This window comes from Tachypleus tridentatus, chromosome 2 (genome assembly GCF_004210375.1).
Source record: "Tachypleus tridentatus isolate NWPU-2018 chromosome 2, ASM421037v1, whole genome shotgun sequence".
Taxonomy (NCBI): domain Eukaryota; kingdom Metazoa; phylum Arthropoda; class Merostomata; order Xiphosura; family Limulidae; genus Tachypleus; species Tachypleus tridentatus.
Window position 1 is genome coordinate 146,885,279 of NC_134826.1, and position 23,164 is coordinate 146,908,442.

At 31.6% G+C, this 23,164-nt stretch overlaps 1 protein-coding gene across 2 annotated transcripts in view; it reads right to left on the minus strand.

Annotated features, from left to right (window-relative positions):
* Positions 1-20,269, minus strand: part of LOC143245327 (mitochondrial-processing peptidase subunit alpha) — a 31,730-nt gene extending 11,461 nt beyond the window's left edge. The window contains exons 1-7 of one of the 2 annotated variants that reach the window (XM_076491539.1): positions 20,160-20,269; positions 17,209-17,447; positions 13,371-13,450; positions 7,295-7,377; positions 6,919-7,021; positions 3,329-3,421; positions 1,227-1,399 (exon numbers count right to left, since the gene is read on the minus strand). In XM_076491539.1, the coding sequence (XP_076347654.1) occupies positions 1,227-1,399; positions 3,329-3,421; positions 6,919-7,021; positions 7,295-7,377; positions 13,371-13,450; positions 17,209-17,447; positions 20,160-20,227 (839 nt within the window). In that variant the 5' untranslated portion in view covers positions 20,228-20,269. The remainder of the gene's footprint in view (positions 1-1,226; positions 1,400-3,328; positions 3,422-6,918; positions 7,022-7,294; positions 7,378-13,370; positions 13,451-17,208; positions 17,448-20,159) is intronic. The other variant, XM_076491540.1, reaches the window with a different exon arrangement.
* Between the last annotated feature and the right edge of the window lie 2,895 nt (positions 20,270-23,164).

Sequence of the window (23,164 nt, forward strand, 5' to 3'; positions counted from 1 at the left end):
AAAACACATTTGTTATTCAGCTGTGCATATACCCCAGATATGTCATTACCAAATACCTGAAGATGTCAATATTATCAAAACACATTTGTTACTCAGCTGTGCATATACCCCAGATATGTCATTACCGAATACCTGAAGATGTCAATATTATCAAAACACGTTACTCAGCTGTACATATACCCCAGATATGTCATTACCGAATACCTGAAGATGTCAATATTATCAAAACACATTTGTTATTCAGCTGTGCATATACCCCAGATATGTCATTACCAAATACCTGAAGATGTCAATATTATCAAAACACATTTGTTATTCAGCTGTGCATATGCCCCAGATATGTCATTACCGAATACCTGAAGATGTCAATATTATCAAAACACATTTGTTATTCAGCTGTGCATATACCCCAGATATGTCATTACCAAATACCTGAAGATGTCAATATTATCAAAACACATTTGTTATTCAGCTGTGCATATACCCCAGATATGTCATTACCAAATACCTGAAGATGTCAATATTATCAAAACACATTTGTTACTCAGCTGTGCATATACCCCTGATATGTCATTACCGAATACCTGAAGATGTCAATATTATCAAAACACATTTGTTACTCAGCTGTACATATACCCCAGATATGTCATTACCGAATACCTGAAGATGTCAATATTATCAAAACACATTTGTTATTCAGCTGTGCATATACCCCAGATATGTCATTACCGAATGCCTGAAGATGTCAATATTATCAAAACACTTTTGTTACTCAGCTGTGCATATACCCCAGATATGTCATTACCGAATACCTGAAGATGTCAATATTATCAAAACACATTTGTTATTCAGCTGTGCATATACCCCACATGTCATTACCGAATACCTGAAGATGTCAATATTATCAAAACACATTTGTTATTCAGCTGTGCATATACCCCAGATATGTCATTACCGAATGCCTGAAGATGTCAATATTATCAAAACACTTTTGTTACTCAGCTGTGCATATACCCCAGATATGTCATTACCGAATACCTGAAGATGTCAATATTATCAAAACACATTTGTTATTCAGCTGTGCATATACCCCACATGTCATTACCGAATACCTGAAGATGTCAATATTATCAAAACACATTTGTTACTACATTTAACTGAAACATATTACATGCTTACTTTTGGGTGCAGTCCACCATGAAACATATTACTAATGTCTTGCTTACTTTTGGGTGCAGTCCACCAAAGCTTCGTGATCCACCCCCACACCTGCAACAACCATACGTGATGGAGTGTAATAATGCTTCAAGTACGTGAAAAGAACATTCCTGTTTATAATATCAATATTTTCTGGTGGGCAGAGCTTTGGTAAACCGAGCGTGTTGTTTTGGTACGCTGCCTGTAAAAAAAAATATATTTCAAAGAAAGTAACAAGATGTACCGGGTCTGCTAAAGAGATGCGTAGGGATTTAAAACTGTGATAATTCACAACATCTGTTGGTATAGTTTGTGTTTATTATTTACATAGCTAAATAAGATTTCTTGCAACAATTAAAAAGGAAAATCAATGTCTGGTAGGTGTCTACTAAATACTGAAATATACTGGCAGGCTGTACAGATGACACCTTCCACTGTAGAGGTCAAAGTTACCTTTCAAATCCTGTAGTGTCCATAGGTTATTAACCTACACTCTATTCATTAAGTAACCCTAAAAAAAACAAGTCTGCTGCTGACAAAATCTGGAGATTGTATAGGTTAACACAATGCTGCCTGGGGGACAGACAACACAACGCTGCCTGGGGGACAGACAACACAACGCTGCCTGGGGGACAGGCAACACAACGATGCCTGGGGGACAGACAACACAACGCTGCCTGGGGAACAGATAACACAATACTGCCACTGTTGTTCATACTAAGTGGCAGACAGCTCCACGTTGTTAAAAACCACAATTCTCGTTAGTGACACATTCAGAAGAAGCAATGTTAATACCGAGTTATAGATGGCATGTTCTTTGAGCAGCAACAATGGGGCTTTCATTTTTGAAACAAAGTTCACACATAAGAGAATGATGTTGGCTTGTTTGTATCATTAAAACACAAGACCATGATCTTCATTCATAATAAAATGGATAATGTTTTTCCTTTATGTTCTCTGTAATATATAACTATACAAAATCTCTACATTTCTTTTGGTGGACCAGTGCACTTAACGTTAAAAACACAGGGATAGGGGTAAGTAAAATGTGGGATGTAAAGGAGGTGAGAACATTTTTTGTTACAAAACAATATTCCAAATTGAAGCAGCACACGCTCTTAGTTAGTAACTATGTCACGTGATTTGCTGCAGCCAATAAAACATTCTATATTTAAATATTTTAATATAATTTTGTTTTCAAAAAAATTGCTACACAGAAAAGTTCACAAAGTGTCTTCAGTTACAATAATAAATACATCAAGGAGCACAGCAGGTATGCAAGGTCAGTGTTTAGGACAATAAATACATCAAGGAGCACAGCAGGTATGCAAGGTCAGTGTTTAGGACCAACTGCATTGTATTTTGTTTCAGACAGACTTCAGTGATTATGTCCAAGTTTTAATAAATCTACAAGGAATGCTTACATAGAAGAGCTGAAAACATTAAGTATGTAACTAATATAGTAATTTTGTGTCATGCATTATAACTCCACAGTACTGCTTATAGAAGTTTTCTCAAGTGGGCTGTTCACATAATGAAGTAGGTATCAACTTCACAAGTCATAAAAACGTAACATGATCAACATTGAATCATTACAACTGTTCCACTTGTGTACATACTGAAAACATCTATACAATTGTTACATTGTAGTCATCTTCCCTGTGCCTATATCTATTTTATTTTTGATAAAAATGTAGTTATTTTTAAAAATTAACTGCTCCTTGAATGTTAAATGTCTTTATAGCTTTTGTTTCTTCTGACATTTTCAATCAATATCTCGTAACATCGATAAGCTTCCACAAAATCAAATATGTTGTAGTAACTCAGCCAATCATGTTCCTTTGCATATCAAAATGAGCAAATTACTGTTTGTAATTTTCAAGTTGTGATCACTATCTATCATTATGTATTTATACTAAATCACAAAGGGCAGCCACATACCAAGAACTTATTTTCTTTTTTTGCATGGATTAGTACGCTGGCAAAGTCTTATTCCATGCCAGTGGTAAAAACAAAAAGTATGCATCATAGAAGTAATGTTGCTTCAGTGATTTTAAGCAGTCTCAAGATGACCACCATGTTTCACTTTTAAAATATTCAAAATGATGACTTAAAATGTGACTGTACTTACACCATGAATCATTTCAAACAGAATTGGTTCCTGGTCAGGTCTAAGTTCCATGTCCTCTAAATCAAACTTGACAGTTTGTTGTGCTACATTCACCTAGTAACAGGAAAACAGACATTTTCTAAACCAACATACAACTACATTTTACAACTTGAAGTAGATTATGTAGAAAGCTTGAGGAATGTTACTGAAAATTAAAATAACAAAAGCCAATGTCACATCATACAAATGTTTAATGACTTGAATCAGTTTTGCCCTTCAGTATTTGTTGTAAGTCATATTATACTTAAAGACACACACAAAAAAATGATACAGTCAATACCAACAATGAACAGTTAAGAATCCAACCACTGCTAAACAAACAGAAGAAATGAGTCAAATATTTTTACAGCTTATGACATATCAGACCATCTATATGACAACTAATAACTAAATTTCAAATCTTGCTACTCAATATTTGGAGCAAATAGATTTGACATCTTGGCAATAAATATCTAAAAGTTATCCTTAAATTTCCCTGGAAATCTTTATGCAAGTCTGAAGGTGCATAGTGCAAGGTTTATTATCAGTTTATGTACATCTGTTATGGAATTATTTTATCATTCAGTGTAGAACAGAGCAGCAACATTAGAAGATACTATCCTGAGTGGTAACCCTAAATCAGTGTAGAACAGAGCAGCAACATTAGAAGATACTATCCTGAGTGGTAACCCTAAAATAAATTCAAAAAGCCAATTTCTTGAATCTTTGGCTGATTTTGAAACACATTATTAAATTCTGTTGGTTATTTTTCAATATCTTCAATTCAATTTGGGTACGTATCCTTTACGTTCTACATAACGCAGGCCTAGCATAAACACAAAGCTGAGCTGCAACAATATTTATTCCTCAGGTTGAACAAGTTCTTTGTAACACTGTTATGAAACCATGTATGACTGTCCTGTGCTATTTAATTACAAATGTTTTAACTGGAAACTGGAAGATTACTTGATACAACCATTTGATAACATTCAGTTAAATGATGCATAACTCGCTTATATTTACATCAGAATGAAATGATTGCAGTTGTGAACAGTCTTATAAGGTGTTTGAAGTTACTATATGACCAACAGCTAAAAGAAAAATTTTTCTTTAGTTTTGTGCCAGAGACCTGAACAATACCAGAGCATACAGCTCTGGATGTACTTTGAGTATGGTGTGTAATTCCAAAATACAAGGAAATTGCACGCAAGACTTCTGAATTACCAAAGATTCTGTCGCGTATATAAAATCCTTTCACTACAAGATGAAATAACTGTTCACAGAAATAGCTTTTGGTTATGTGACCACAGGTTTACTTTCATCAGTTGTTTTTACTTTTCACAAAAAGATGCAGAAACAATTGATCTAAATCACTGAATAAAACAAAAGTTCAAACTGCAAGTTTCCTGTAACAAAATGATGACAATAAAAACTAGCTTTAAACATGTCATCCCTAAATGTAAAATGATTATTAAACTGTTGTTCTAAATTCAAAACTAATGTAGATTAAAAATATTATCAAATTAAATTGAAGGTCAAATATGGTTCAATTGTTTAATGAACTTTAAGGATAAAAGAGGCAGTTAAATAGGTGTGACAGTGGTTAATAAACAGGAATAAGTAGGCAAGTCAATTAATACATGAACAAATTCTAAAAATTATTAACTGAAAACCAAACATCCAACTACTGAACATTTAATTTTTCTCATAAACTTTATTATTTATTTCCAAGTCATTCCAAACATCAGTGTTCACAGTTAACAAGTGCTAATCAAATAATAGAAACAGAATAAGTTTTGTTTTTTCTATCAAGATTTGAAAACTGAAGCAAAAAATCCCAAATTTGGAAAAAGAAAAATTATGACATTAAAAATATATTATTCTAAATTATAATTAACTCTTTCTTCACAGGTACCATTTTCTATACATTTCGTAACCCTTATACAATGTTACAATCAGAATTTAATTAACTCTCTTGCTACAGGCTTGGTTGAATCAGTCAAGTTCATGACCCCAAACTGACTTTTAGTTTCCATACTGTAACTTCTGTTGTTTGTCTCAAAATTTTGCAGACTTTCAGTAATCATTAAGTGTCATTTGTAGACAAAAACCCAGAGTTTTGATGAAGTATCTTCACTAAAGATTTCTTCATGAATATATAGTCAGAGTGCTTACTGTACAAAGGGTTTTTCACCTGAAAAATCTCAAATTTCATTTGTCTAATCTTTAAAACCTTCTAAATAAATTTCGATTTTATTCCATAAAACTTTATATTTTGTCCACTTTAACTCTGTAAAAGGTTGATCAAATTGACCAACCTCGTAACCACTAAAAATATAAAGAAATCTAAATTACCCTTTCCAGAATGGCTTCAGATTACATGAAACTACATTTGTTTATCTTAAATAGGTTTGAACTTGTAAAAGTATACCTCTATTGACCTTTAAACTTTGTTTTATTGTCCTTTGTGCCATGCCTATTTAACATATGCACATATGAGCTGTAACTCACTTGGTGAATTTGCAGCTCATGTTACCCTGTGGAATCACATAAAGTACAAGCTACTTGGGAACTGCTTGCAAGCACACTTCATGAAAACTTTCATTATTATTCTTATTCTTTATCTAATCTAACCTAAAAAGTTTCTAATTTCTACACTGCAATAATTATGATATTATTACATATTATTATCCTGTGTTCTTATGTCCATTATTCAGTTAAAACGAAATTATTTAGCACAGTAGTGCAATCAGTATAAAAATTAGTTTCACTGACAGTCAGTAGCAAAAACAAAAAAACTTAGGTGTTATATTGTTTTTCATCTGTATTTTATTATAAAAGTTAAAATGTGAGGATTATAAACTTATTAGGTTACATTAGGTAAGACAATGAGAAAATAATACTGATAAAAATTATTCAAGGGGATATGTTTACGAGCAGATCACGCATTATGTAAATCAATACATTCAATTTACAACTTGTGTGGTGGGGATTATTAGTCAGGCACAGCTGAAATGCCAATAAAACTAAATATAAACTGATGAACAATTTTACAAGCTTCAATCTAGAATAAATGATTGTGATTTCCTTTAACAACTTAATTCCTAACTGTTTATGGTAACTACAAGGCCAGTCAAACTGACCAAATGCATATAGTTATAGTAGAGAAAATAACAGATAAACATTTGATACTTGTTTCAATGTTTTTAGAAATTATGTAAAAGACATCTGACAATATTCAGATTAAGAAAAGAAAATTTAACCTTAACTTGAAAATTACTTTTCACTTGGTGCAGTCAGCACCTGACACCATGCAAATGTGGACAAAGGTTTAGTAACATTACCATATTAAAAGTGTTATTACTTTTGTCTTCAAAGGACTTTGAATGTTTACTAAAAACTTGAAAAATTTCATGAAGATATATCAAGCATTTTCAGAATTATAATATGTAAACCACCATAGTTACACGGTGGTTACAAGGCTGTGTAAAATACAGAAGCCCATGGAGACACGTTTAACTTTTGGAATCTATTATACCCATAAACTTGTGTCTTCAATTCAAACAACTAACCTCTTCCGTTGTTATCTTTGGTCTCAAGACAACATCAGCCAACAGTTTAATGACTGGTTCTAATCCACGGGAATCTGCTGAAGCAGCGTAGATCATAGTATCTCTGTGAAAACAAAAACCAAGAATGTACCATCCAGTACTCAAGAAAATATACTTACATCAAGCAAAGAAATATGACATAAACACAAAGAACAAATACTTTGCAACATCTATTCTGTATGCTGTTTTGTGGAGAAATATCCTAACCGTTAAATCCTCATTACGAAACTAGTTTCCCAACTTTAAATAAGTGAGTTGGTAGAAACTTTTATGTCACCTCTTCAACTAGAGACAAACAAATCACATTTCTTTTGAAGTTATGAATCTAGAAACTTACCTGGAACCTTGACAGTCACAAATACCACCATGTTTTTCCAATTCTTGAAGAATTGCATCTTTATCAGGAAAATCTCTTGTTGACTGGGGAAAAGAGCACAATGGTACTTTAACTTTTACACATTAAGTTTTACAAGAATAATTACCTGTCCCCAGTGACAGGAAAAGTTTAATATATCAATTCAACTTACTTCATAAACTTTAAAACAGGTTAACTGTGTTGTGCTCTTGGTTTCGGTTACAACCCAAACTGCGAGCTACTTCTTCCTACCACCGTAAAAAAAAAGTGTTGAATATTTCAGTCATACTAAAAGATGCTCGATAGTAACATACAGTAAAATCAACATTTTTATTTTGGTTGGGAAGTTAGCACACAAGATCACACACAGAAACTGTAATGGTTTTCAAGTGAGACTCAAAACTGGAGCACTTTTGAATAGTTCGTTATTCTTCATGTCACATATTAAGTGGCCAGTGATACCGTGATCGATTCCGAACAATTTAGTGTAAAATATTTATTCTCATGATGTTTCCTCGTTATTTCAAAAGTAAATGTTAAATTTTACCTACATGTGCAACTTTTTAAACAAAAGACAGACAAATCCTCAGACAGACACCACAGATTGCAATATATATAAAATCAAAAAACAGCAATTTTTGTGATACAAAGCTGCTTAAGTTCTTTACAAGTATTTCAGCTACAATTTCAATAAATGAAGTCACTCACTCAGGTGTGAAAGTCATATTTGATAATTCCAACTACTTTGTTTGTATGTAGAAAAACTTGGAATATTATTATACAAAAGATTCATACACTTTCAGCAGTAAAATATATTCTTCTTCAGAACATTATTATGAATTCCAAAAATTATTTCTGAGAAGTTCTGGCACATTTAACATTACAAGTACACATAATCACCATAATAACCACACATTTCAACCAAGTTACTTGTTGCAAGATGTCTGCTGTCATAGATTAATTGCTTTATTTAACACAAAAATGTAATATTTCAACCAATAATGTTCAGACCCCCATACTGTCATGTTTTGATAGAGATTCTGGCAAGTATCCCGAGTACAATCTAATTAAAAAATGTTAATCAAAAGAAAGAAAAACATACATATTTAATGTTTTAAAACTTTTTATAATTCACAAAACAATCATTGAAATTAATTACATATTTACTTTCTTGCCAAAACAAGTGCAAGTCATTTTGTAACCATGTTCCATTGACGTTTATGTGTTTATTTTCATATGTTTATTTAGAGCCCTTAACCCTTTTGCCCCAGTAGGCTAAAGTATTAAAAAATACTTTAAACAATCTCATTTTTCATATACAAAAGTCTTGTAATGTTTATTAAAAGTCTACCAAATTTTGTGAAGATAGTATGTAAACTGTAATGAGTCCAAATGGTCGTGAGGTTGGTCTGATGAACTTTGTTGGTGTTTGATTAGAAAAGCTTCGGTCATAAATGCTTTCATTACACAAAGTATGAATTACATGAAAGGCAAACTTATAACAACTTTGTTTTGGGGTATATTAATTTATGATGGTAAAGTTTCAGATAATCCCAACATTGGACTGTAATTTAAGTTTCCCAAGCAGTCTTCAGAAACACTGACAAAAAGAAGTTTCAACCTTTCAAAACAGAGGCAAACTCAAAAATTCCAATCAACTGAAACTACAACTATGAACATTGTAACAACTGATGGCTTGGGCTGCAAGTCACGAACACATGCAAAAATGTATGAACATCTATGTCATAATACCATTTGTTGGAGCTTCCTGAATGGGCAGTTTTATACAGGTTGATGACATATATTATACATCCTACCAATAGTACACAATGTTGTAACCTGAACTAAATGATACCTAACTGACCAGTGAACAGACAAAATAACCCTAGTGTGAAAAGGAACAAAAACAGATTTATAGACTTTTATAAGTTTTACTTTCCCAAATTAAAAAGAAGGATTCTGATATATTCCGAGATCAGCAGATTGTTAAATGAAATTCCAGAAAGTTTTTAAAACTTGAAAAATGTATAGAAACTTGCACATACATAACATATGTAAAGATTTTTTATCCTATGGCAAAAAAAAAAAAATCAAATTTAATAAATACTAAAAACAATTATTTTGACCACTGTCTACTGGACTGAATCATGTTTGGATGACCAACTAATAAACAAAATAGCAGTGTTCTTTGATGGTATGTAGCCAAGAACTAACACGCACGACTAGCTTTTAGCTAGCAAAATATGCTTACTTCAAATGTTGGCATACAAAAATTTATAGCTGGTTACTAGTCTTAGGTATAACTTTTGTCTTTTCTGTGTTGGAGTTGAAGACAATAAAAAAAACAGAAACTAATTTTAGAATTGAAGTACAGGTAAAAAAACAGATAAAAGAATTCCAAAATTGTTCTTTTGAAATAACACATTTTCTTCACTGTACATGTATACATGGTATGTAAACCATACCAAGTTATGTGGTATATTCTTTTATTCTTCCAGGATTTTTTTTTTTTTTTTATTTACAGGACAATACCCAAAAGTTGCAGGCTTAATAACTCATTTGGACAGTTCCCCACATGTAATAAAGTTAATTTACTTTGGTTGCTAGACAACAGGGGCTGAGAAAGTTAACTCACATCAGAGTAACAATTAAACAGATTAGTATCAAAATCAACTAAATGTGTAATTTACATTAGTATCAAAATCAACTAACTGTTTAATTTACATTGGTATCAAAATCAACTAACCTCCTTCTTTAAAAAATGTAAATGATTAATGAGGTGTTTTTTTAACTGAACTGCAAATAACACTAATACTCCAGGTCTACTTAATATGGCTACTTCTATGGATGATACCACCTTTATGATTTATATACAGTAAAAAAACAAGTTCTACTTAATATGGCTACTTCTATGGATGAAACCATCTTTATGATTTATATACAGTAAGAAAACAAGGTCTACTTAATATGGCTACTTCTATAGATGACACAACCTTTATGATTTATATACAATAAAAAACAAGGTCTACTTAATATGGCTACTTCTATAGATGACACAACCTTTATGATTTATATACAATAAAAAACAAGGTCTACTTAATATGGCTACTTCTATGGATGACACCCCCTTTATGATTTATATACAGTAAAACACAAGGTCTACTTAATATGGCTACTTCTATGGATACCACCTTTATGATTTATATACAGTAAAAAAACAAGGTCTACTTAATATGGCTACTTCTATGGATGATACCACCTTTATGATTTAGATACAGTAAAAAAACAAGGTCTACTTAATATGGCTACTTCTATGGATGACACCACCTTTATGATTTATATACAGTAAAAACACAAGGTCTACTTAATATGGCTACTTCAATGGATGACACCACCTTTATGATTTATATACAGTAAAAACACAAGGTCTACTTAATATGGCTACTTCTATGGATACCACCTTTATGATTTATATACAGTAAAAAAACAAGGTCTACTTAATATGGCTACTTCTATGGATGATACCACCTTTATGATTTATATACATTAAAAAAACAAGGTCTACTTAATATGGCTACTTCTATGGATGATACCATCTTTATGATTTATATACAGTAAAAAAACAAGGCCTACTTGATATGGCTACTTCTATGGATGATACCACCTTTATGATTTATATACAGTAAAAACACAAGGTCTACTTAATATGGCTACTTCTATGGATGATACCACCTTTATGATTTAGATACAGTAAAAAAACAAGGTCTACTTAATATGGCTACTTCTATGGATGACACCACCTTTATGATTTATATACAGTAAAAACACAAGGTCTACTTAATATGGCTACTTCTATGGATACCACCTTTATGATTTATATACAGTAAAAAAACAAGGTCTACTTAATATGGCTACTTCTATGGATGATACCACCTTTATGACTAATATACAATAAAAACACAATGTCTACTTAATATGGCTACTTCTATGGATGATACCACCTTTATGATTTAGATACAGTAAAAAAACAAGGTCTACTTAATATGGCTACTTCTATGGATGACACCACCTTTATGATTTATATACAATAAAAACACAAGGTCTACTTAATATGGCTACTTCTATGGATGATACCACCTTTATGATTTATATACAATAAAAACACAAGGTCTACTTAATATGGCTACTTCTATGGATGATACCACCTTTATGATTTATATACAGTAAAAAAACAAGGTCTACTTAATATGGCTACTTCTATGGATGATACCACCTTTATGATTTATATACAGTAAAAAAGCAAGGTCTACTTAATATGGCTTCTTCTATAGATGACACAACCTTTATGATTTATATACAATAAAAAACAAGGTCTACTTAATATGGCTACTTCTATGGATGACACCACCTTTATGATTTATATACAGTAAAAACACAAGGTCTACTTAATATGGCTACTTCTATGGATACCACCTTTATGATTTATATACAGTAAAAAAACAAGGTCTACTTAATATGGCTACTTCTATGGATGATACCACCTTTATGATTTATATACAGTAAAAAAACAAGGTCTACTTAATATGGCTACTTCTATGGATGATACCACCTTTATGATTTATATACAGTATAAAAACAAGGTCTACTTAATATGGCTACTTCTATGGATGACACCACCTTTATGATTTATATACAGTAAAAACACAAGTTCTACTTAATATGGCTACTTCTATGGATGAAACCATCTTTATGATTTATATACAGTAAAAACACAAGGTCTACTTAATATGGCTACTTCTATGGATGACACCACCTTTATGATTTATATACAGTAAAAACACAAGGTCTACTTAATATGGCTACTTCTATGGATGACACCACCTTTATGATTTATATACAGTAAAAAACACAAGGTCTACTTAATATGGCTACTTCTATGTATACCACCTTTATGATTTATATACAGTAAAAAAAACAAGGTCTACTTAATATGGCTACTTCTATGGATGATACCACCTTTATGATTTATATACAGTAAAAACACAAGGTCTACTTAATATGGCTACTTCTATGTATACCACCTTTATGATTTATATACAGTAAAAAAACAAGGTCTACTTAATATGGCTACTTCTATGGATGATACCACCTTTATGATTTATATACAGTATAAAAACAAGGTCTACTTAATATGGCTACTTCTATGGATGACACCACCTTTATGATTTATATACAGTAAAAACACAAGGTCTACTTAATATGGCTACTTCTATGGATGATACCATCTTTATGATTTATATACAGTAAAAACACAAGGTCTACTTAATATGGCTACTTCTATGGATGACACCACCTTTATGATTTATATACAGTAAAAACACAAGGTCTACTTAATATGGCTACTTCTATGGATGACACCACCTTTATGATTTATATACAGTAAAAACACAAGGTCTACTTAATATGGCTACTTCTATGGATGACACCACCTTTATGATTTATATACAGTAAAAACACAAGGTCTACTTAATATGGCTACTTCTATGTATACCACCTTTATGATTTATATACAGTAAAAAAACAAGGTCTACTTAATATGGCTACTTCTATGGATGATACCACCTTTATGATTTATATACAGTAAAAACACAAGGTCTACTTAATATGGCTACTTCTATGTATACCACCTTTATGATTTATATACAGTAAAAAAACAAGGTCTACTTAATATGGCTACTTCTATGGATGATACCATCTTTATGATTTATATACAATAAAAACACAAGGTCTACTTAATATGGCTACTTCTATGTATACCACCTTTATGATTTATATACAGTAAAAAAACAAGGTCTACTTAATATGGCTACTTCTATGGATGATACCATCTTTATGATTTATATACAGTAAAAAAACAGCACTTTTTAACCCTTTCTTTTTCATTTTACACTGTAATACAAATACTAAACTAATGGTCTGATGACTAAGTTAAAATATCTGTTAATTACATAACTAACTGCTATCAGAAACAAACTATCCAGCAAAAAGAAATACTCACATTAAAAGCCAATTTTTCTAGAAAGTGAGAGATTCCGCTAGGATATGCAACTTCATACCTCGAACCTGAGTCGATGACAACTATTGGGAGACAAATATTAATGTTTCACTAATTGTTGTTAATAAACAAATACAGACAACTCAATATAACTTACAACATTTAACATTTATATTCATATATTCTTCAGTGAAACAAAATAATTAATTACATATAATTCTATCAAGAATAAATAATTATTCTGAGAAGTACCTTGCATGTTATGTACTTATTAACCTAACATGTATAAACTTATATAATTTTTAAAATTTCAATTAAAATTAATTTCTGAATATCAAATAGTTGAAGTAAACCCCAAAAATGATTTACCAAGCTTCTTACATGCTGAACATTCTCACTGGTTTGGCACCTCTTAGTCAAAAACTAAGTGTTACATGTTACACAAAACATTAACTTTTTAAAAACTCTATTAACCAAAACTAATATAAACTTCACCATGCAACCTGTAATTTTTGAGGGTTCATTTCCATTCCTTTGAATTCATACAACATTGGAATGAGTACCTTCTCAGTAGTAAATGTACATGAAAAATAATATTAATAACTATTCAATGTCTCATAACCAAGCAAAGAGAACATTAGTAACTATTCAATGTCTCATAACCAACCAAAGAGAACATTAGTAACTATTCAATGTCTAATAACCAACCAAAGAGAACATTAGTAACTATTCAATGTCTAATAACCAACCAAAGAGAACATTAGTAACTATTCAATGTCTAATAACCAACCAAAGAGAACATTAGTAACTATTCAATGTCTAATAACCAACCAAAGAGAACATTAGTAACTATTCAATGTCTAATAACCAACCAAAGAGAACATTAGTAACTATTCAATGTCTAATAACCAACCAAAGAGAACATTAGTAACTATTCAATGTCTAATAACCAACCAAAGAGAACATTAGTAACTATTCAATGTCTAATAACCAACCAAAAAGAACATTAGTAACTATTCAATGTCTAATAACCAACCAAAGAGAACATTAGTAACTATTCAATGTCTAATAACCAACCAAAAAGAGCATTAGTAACTATTCAATGTCTAATAACCAACCAAAGAGAACATTAGTAACTATTCAATGTCTAATAACCAACCAAAGAGAACATTAGTAACTATTCAATGTCTAATAACCAACCAAAAAGAACATTAGTAACTATTCAATGTCTAATAACCAACCAAAGAGAACATTAGTAACTATTCAGTATCTAATAACCAAGCAAAGAGAACATTAGTAACTCTTCAATGTCTAATAACCAACCAAAAAGAACATTAGTAACTATTCAATGTCTAATAACCAACCAAAAAGAACATTAGTAACTCTTCAATGTCTAATAACCAACCAAAAAGAACATTAGTAACTATTCAATGTCTAATAACCAACCAAAGAGAACATTAGTAACTATTCAATGTCTAATAACCAACCAAAAAGAACATTAGTAACTATTCAATGTCTAATAACTAACCAAAGAGAACATTAGTAACTATTCAATGTCTAATAACCAACCAAAGAGAACATTAGTAACTGTTCAATGTCTAATAACCAACCAAAAAGAACATTAGTAACCATTCAATGTCTAATAACCAACCAAAAAGAACATTAGTAACTATTCAATGTCTAATAACCAACCAAAGAGAACATTAGTAACTGTTCAATGTCTAATAACCAACCAAAAAGAACATTAGTAACTATTCAATGTCTAATAACCAACCAAAGAGAACATTAGTAACTATTCAATGTCTAATAACCAACCAAAAAGAACATTAGTAACTATTCAATGTCTAATAACCAACCAAAAAGAACATTAGTAACTATTCAATGTCTAATAACCAACCAAACTGAAAAAATAAAAAAGGCACTGGTATCGAATCTTCAACCACCTTTTAAATCCTGAAGAAATCTGCACAACCTTGTATTTTTAATCTCTGTATTTACTACTATTAGTTTAATTTGTTCATAAATCAGATCAACTTCAACATATCATTTCGAACATTTAGGATCAGAAATATTGTTAACATCTTTCATTGTAATGGCAGAACAAAATATTTAAAAGCTAAACTGTCTCACAATTTTTTAAACTTGCCATCCATATCTTTTAAGGACCCAATCCATATTTTAACATATTAAAGTCCTTTAAAGTAGCCAAAAAGAAAAAAATCCTTCTTGTTGAATATGAATAGTCAACTGTTTCTCATAAAGGAAATAACGGTAAAAATACCTCATTTTGTGTAATTTGAAATTTAAATAATGCTGGAATATTTGCTGACATGTTTTAGAAACCTTTAAGAAAGATTTTCAAAGAATTCTCACACTAAACCTTTTTCTATAGATGTATAATTGTCATACTCATTGTTATAACTAATCTCTACTTCATAGATGAGTTCCAACTTAACTCTGCCTTTCTAAATTCAATAACCAAGTTTAAGATGAAACAAATTTAGAGTAATGAGTTTTTAACAAAAATATTTGGGGTCAATCTCTAGGTTATGTAACTGTGGGTATTCCTGGAATTGTCACTTTTAAATTCTGATATATTGGAATCTAAGCTACAAAAACATCAGTGTAATGTATTATTAAACTATAAATATAGTGAGTTTTAAAGAACCTTTATTAAAAACAAATATTTCTTCCTATTCATATAGTTCAAGCAAACCATCAGGGGGTCTTAAGTTTCACTAGTACACAAACTGTTTAAATTTACTCATTGGAGCTAACTACAACACCTTAATAAACTTGTGCATCCATTTATTGTGATAATTGAAGACAACCTGTCACATTCCTAATCTTTAACTTGTAAAACTAATTTATACATGATCAACAAAAATGTCACATGAAAATTTTAAAACTTGTTACAGACATGATGTCAAAGGTTGACTGAATTAAAGAAATGCAAATGTTTCTGAAAGCAACTCAAAAGACTTAATAATTTGGATATTTAAAAATTGGAGCTGAAAAAGAATAGATGTTCGTTGAAATACAACAGCTTATGAATCTACGATGTGAATAATGTTGTTCCATAAAAAGGGTTCAAAATAAACTGGTTACAGTTAAAAAGGGTTCAAAATAAACTGGTTACAGTTAAAAAGGGTTCAAAATAAACTGGTTACAGTTTTCATAATATAGAACTTGTTACCATTAGTCCTTTCTTTAATAATTCAAAATCATTAACAGGTACACAGTAATATTATACCCTTAAGTTTAACGTACACAGTAATATTATTCCCTTAAGTTTAACTTCTGTTGTAAAAAATTACAAAAACATTTTTTCCCAGTAACTTATCGATATACAATAAAAAAAAAGCAGGTTTTAGTGAACTTGCTGTCAAAATTATTTTGAGGTTAGATCAGATATTTTCACAGAGCAAACACTACTTCTCTTGTAAGGGGCATAAATTTAAGGGGGTATGTATCTCCGAAGTTTTATTGCTGCAAAATGGAAACAAAGTAATAAGAGATTGATTATGGCTATCTTTATGCTGCTAATTTACCCTCCCACAAACATTTACATTATCACCCTCCCTTCATACAACAAATTAATGACCCTGTTTATGTGTCACATTTCTTACAACAAATTTATGACCCTGTTTATGTGTCACATTTCCTACAACAAATTTATGACCCTGTTTATGTGTCACATTTCCTACAACAAATTTATGACCCTGTTTATGTGTCACATTTCTTACAACAAATTTATGACCCTGTTTATGTGTCACATTTCTTACAACAAATTTGTGACCCTGTTTATGTGTCACATTTCTATTCAAAGTTTGAACTGCACCTCCTACTGTACAAAACTGTCCAAATTTGTTTTGAGATGCTACACGTAGACCATTATTCAGTACTGTAATTCTCGTAGAATCTTGCTTGTGATCTGCCACATTAGCATAAATTGGTTTTGGAAGACCTGGAACTGAATCAGTCAGCAATATATTACAAATTTCTTCTGATGAGATACCATTTGATGGACCACTGCTTTTGTGTCGTAATGAATGACTTCGAAAACATTCAGAACGTGAACTGTAGGGAGAAAATATACATTTATATACACAGTAAAAACATGTGGCATTTCTTCATTTTATACATGAACAATAATGAAAATATACTGTAATGGCTTTACATACTTTAGTAAGCACAGTTAGATATATTCAAAACATTAATGAGCAAAACTACTAAACAAAATGGATACCAAAACACTAACTATGAATTTATGGGTCAAAAACTTCAAAGCTTTAACTTAGAGATCACTGTCAATTTCATCAAAGATCAAGTTAGCATTTCACTCTCACGAGTCATACGATGTTTTGGGAATTCTCATAACTTGTCATGCTACTCTAGATAGAACAATAACAATCCTCTGTTTATATTGCTACAACATATGTGGTTGTTTAATAACTTCCTGGATTTCCTTTCGCTCAAAAATTTCAGGCCATTAAAGTTAAGTATTTATACTTCATCTTGAAAACTACCTACTAATAATACAATCAAATTTAAATGTAAGAATGAGTAAAATGACCTTTCATTTCTTAAACACTGTCGGTGTTTTATAAGTTCGTAAACTATAGTACCCAACCACGTAAATGTAATCAATGTTATTTATCAAGTTTGCATAACTTTTGTTGTACACAAATAAGTCAACACAAGGTTGTGAGATGAATACTACTACTGTCTCTAAAGAACTGATGTAAGTAATTCAGTAACTACAGCTTAGCTGTAAAAATTTTATTCATGACGTGTTAAATGCAATTGCATTTTTAAATCATTCAATCAAGTGGGTAAGAGATGAATGTGTAACAAAGTGCTTTCAAAACTGTGGATTTCTTCTTGATAATGGCAGAGATTGTGGAGAAGTTGTATGTTGTGACGATTCTAGTGAAATCCAAACTTCGATTGAGAAGACTGATGCAGATGATTCTGTGAATGTTGACAAGAATGTTTTAACAGAAACTGATGAAGTTAATTTATAATCTATAATAGAATCTCAAGATGGTAACAGTGTGAGAGATTCAGAAGATGAACAAAATGGGAAAGATAGTGAGGAAATAGAAATTCCTACTTCATCGCATGTGTTAAGTTGTATTAAAACTATCAAACTGTATGCAAAAATGAAGGGAGAAAATGAATTTCATGAAAAGGCCATAGAATTGGTGTTCTCTTTAAACTGTATGAGAAAGCCCATTAAAAAAACGAAACAGCTGAAATTGGATACTTTCTTTGAATAAATTTGATTAATATTTTGTGTACTCGTGTATATTTTGAATGTATGTGTTTTGAACATATTTTGTGAATGGTGAGTCTTCACTTATTGCATACTTATAATTGCAGGTAGAAATAGTGTTACATTTAATTGTTATAAGGATGTAGTGATACAACAATACTATATGATTATTGTATTGTGAGACCATGATATGATTGTAACAATACATCTTTTGATACAATTTATGTATCTTCACTAAATTTAGCAAGCTTTCAGTAAACAATAAGTGTTTTGTACAAAAACAAACTTATAACAAAGTAGATTTACTAAAATTAATAATTCAGTAGAGGTAGATAAGTATTGAACACATGTTGTCTATTTCTTTTATCATAAACATTAAATACAAAATAACATAAAATAACAATAACAAAATAGACAGATATTAATTTTTTTTTATTTTACTTCTATTGCCAGCTGCCATTTAGTTGATCAAGTCTGAGATATGTGGCAGATGTTGTTTAACTGTCTAAAATGATGCATATAGGTTTACACAATTCTAATTAGCATTACAATTTGAATGGGAATAAATTAATTCGTATAGGTGGACAAAAACGTTGGTCTTATGACTGAAAAATAATATCTAAACAGCTAGCAGTAGATCCGATAGAAATGTTGAATAAAAGGGATATAATTTCACTGTATAGATCACTTGTAAGGCCTCATTTAGAATACTGTGTATAGTATTGGGCTCCCTTCTTCAAAAGGGACATTTAATTGTTGGAGAAGATTCAGAGAAAAACCACTATAATGACACCTGAGATGGTGGGATTTTCATAAAATCTCTGAAGTTGTTTTCTCTGGAGAGGAGAAAGGTCAGAGGGAATCTGATAAAGATGTTTACGATTATTAGGTGTATTAATAAAATAGACCTATCAAACCTTTTGTACTTAAAAGTGAAAGCAACAAGACAAGAGTTAACAAGTTCAAATTTTGGCAGCATGGGAGTCACCTGCACTTTAAACAGTATTATTTTTCAAACAGGGTGGACGGTTTTTGAAATGAGACAGAAAAGTTAACAGAGTTCATAGAAAGACTGGATGAATATGTGAGTAGCATTAGTAAAAGACGGTCACAGTTTGGAGCTTGAAGTGACATTCCTGATGGGTTAATAAGTTTCGTTTTGCCCCTTTAAAATTTTGTGAATTTATGAAGTTGTAAGTGAAGTGTGAAGTACTTAAATAAGCCAATATTAGTAATACACATAATAAATAACAGATAATAATGTTAAGCTTTTAACAAACTATTGGTAAAACTAATATACTTAGATGCGTATCGTATGGACTATTATAACACGCGTACCCCTAAATTGTTAATGTTAAGAGTACACAAGTTCTAAACAACATCTTATGTCTCATGCAATTTTTACTATACAAATTAGGGAAATATGTTCTACTTTGTAAATATCAAAGTTTTAGTGATTAGACCTGTTTCTAAAGCTGCGAAAAATAAATTGTTCAAATACAACTAATACATACCTGTACAGTAATTTTCGTAAACCAATTAAGACACGCATTTTTCCACTCTTTGCTGCACCAGTCATCATTTTATGTGATGAAACGCTATCTAGCGATCAGTTTTCTTATACAAAAAACAAATTAATTATTATCCACTAAATATATATATTTTTATTTTTATTATATCTAGTATTGAAATTAGAATTTATTCAAGGTATACTTCAACGAAAAGCAAAAATAAGTGAAACCTTAAAAACAATTGAATCGATAAATAATATTAGAGACAAAAATCAATTATTACATAAAGTTAACTTGATGAAGCAGTTCATGATGACGAGAAACTCATCTGCGCTAAAAATGTATTCTAAAGACGACTGGTATGGGTGTTAAGACTTTAATTGAAATAGAGTACACGACAACTTTTCCACTTTCATATGTCATCTTCTGGTTAAGGTTAACAAAATGAAACAAAGCTTCATCAATATCAACAACTTTCCTTCAAAAACCGTTGAAAAATTATACATACAAAACTGGACCAAGAACATTGCCAACAACAAACGAACAGTAATAAATTTAAAACAACAACAAACTTACACCGATGCATACCATATATTAGCGAAAATATAACTAACATTTGGAAAAAATCTTACAACAAAACATAACATTCCAATAAATTTATTTAAAAACCAGATACAAAACTAAACTCCAGACTATATAAAAACTACACTGGCAAACATAACACCAACATTATTTATAAAATACGATGCAACAACTAGATTCAAAGAAAACAAGGAAACACCTTTTTCACCTTTTTGAAAATTCTAAATCAAATAAGTATAATATAACCATAGAAAGCACCAACATACTAAGTAGGGAAACAAATACAGACAAACGCAAAATCGAAGAAATCCTGCTTATAAAAGAGCTCACATCAAAATTAAACCAATATAACGAAATACCTTTATACCTATATTAATTAATACCGAACATCTAATTTCAACGTCCCTACAATTTCGTACCCGTGTACACTCTCATCTCTAAAACATGTGTCCGGTAATGGTCAATTGCAAATTCTGTTTGTTAACCATTAGATGATCTAAAAAAAAGTCGAAACGTTGTTCTGTACTTTATTTTAATTGAAGTTTTATTAGCCATACCAACCGTTTTTAGAAACAATGAAAAAGTAGTTATTAAATTTTAAAATGTTTACATCTTTATTAAATGACAGAAAAAGGAATCTTACTTTGTTACTGAGGTGTTGCTTGGACAGACTCACATCTGCCCATTCGACACTGTAGTGTCGCTTGGATAGACTCACATCTGCGAATAAGTTGCAGACCTTGATGAGAGCGCACAATTGTTATAACGGTATTGTTAAACGATGTAAAACTAATGGACGACACTCCATTTCGAAGAAGAAATTCTTGGATATTTCTCATATGAGTAGAAACACTCGCACGATAAAGTGTTTAAGACAATAATGATAGGCAGGGACGCTACACTCTTGGTAACTCAAAGTAACAACATATTTGATGTGACTTGAAGGCTATTGTTGAGAAAAATAACCTGAAATTGGCGAATGAAAACCACACTTCCCACAAACAACAGCAAGAGAAAACTAAGTAAAAGAACTGGAGTCGTAGCTACTCCATTAATATTCTCCACTCGATCCTTTTGACGTAACTAAAACAATCTTCTGTTTACACGTGGTCTTGGAAGCTAACAGTCTCTCATATTAGAGGGTTCGTGGAAAGTTTCTGATAATGTGTATGTGTGGGTTTTTATAGCAAAGCCACGTCGGGCTATCTGCTGAGCTCATCGAGGGGAATCGAACCCCTGATTTTAGCGTTGTAAGTCCGTGGACTTACCGCTGTACTAGCGGGGGACTGATAATATGTATTCTAATCTTGTCCTTGTGTATTTCATATAATCTGCCTGGAATGTCCTGGGGGTTAGGGCGCATGACTCGTCCTCCAACATGCTTGCCCTTTATAAAGTGACGGTCAATCCCATTTTCATTGGTAAAGACTAGTCCAACAGTTGTTTACTAGGTGACTTACGGCCCGGCATGGGTAGGTGGTTAAGGCCCTCGACTCGTAATTCGAGGATCGCGGGTTCGAATCCCCGTCGCACCACAACATACTCGCCCTTTCAGCCGTGGGGGCGTTATAATTCTACGGTTAATCCCACTATTCGTTGGCAAAAGAGTAGCCCAATAGTTGGCGGTGGGTGGTGATGACTAGCTGACTTCCCTCTAGTCTTACACTGCTAAATTAGGGACAGCTAGCGCAGATAGCCCTCGTGTAGCTTTGTGCGAAATTCAAGCAAACAAACCAAAGTAGGTGACTTCCTTCTAGTCTGTCTTTTCTAAAATAGGGACAGCTAGTATATATAGCTTACAAGGAATTTGCTTGAGATTCAAAACAAACAAATAAACCTCGTATTAACTTGAGACAATGAAAACTACAGTTTGGGACAATAATGATAATCATGGCCGCAAGACGAAGAAAGTAGTTCAAACGGACCTGTGACATAACTCACATAAAGTTCAGTTAAGCCCTAGTAATAGCCTAAAATATTGTAAAAACAAGCAAACATGTTTACAATTAACTCAATGTTAACAACCATTTGGAACCAATAATTTTTCCTTGGTCAATATTATTGATTCGTGTGAATTCAAAGCTCGTGCTGAATAAAATCACACAGAAATTTGGAATAAAGTTGTTTTTTTGTTTTATGAATTTTGCGCAAAGCTACACGAGAGCTATTTGCGCTATCCGTCCCTAATATAGCACTGTAAGACTAGAAGGAAGGCAGCTTGTCATCACTACTCACCGCCAACTGTTGGGCTACTCTTTTACCAACGAATAGTGGAATTGATCGTCACATTATAACGTCCCCACAGCTGAAAGGGAGAGCATGTTTAGTATGACGGGGATTCAAACCCGCAACCCTCAGATTACGAGTCGAGTACCATAACTACCTGGCCACGCCGGGCCTTTTTCAAATTTCGCTAAAATAATATA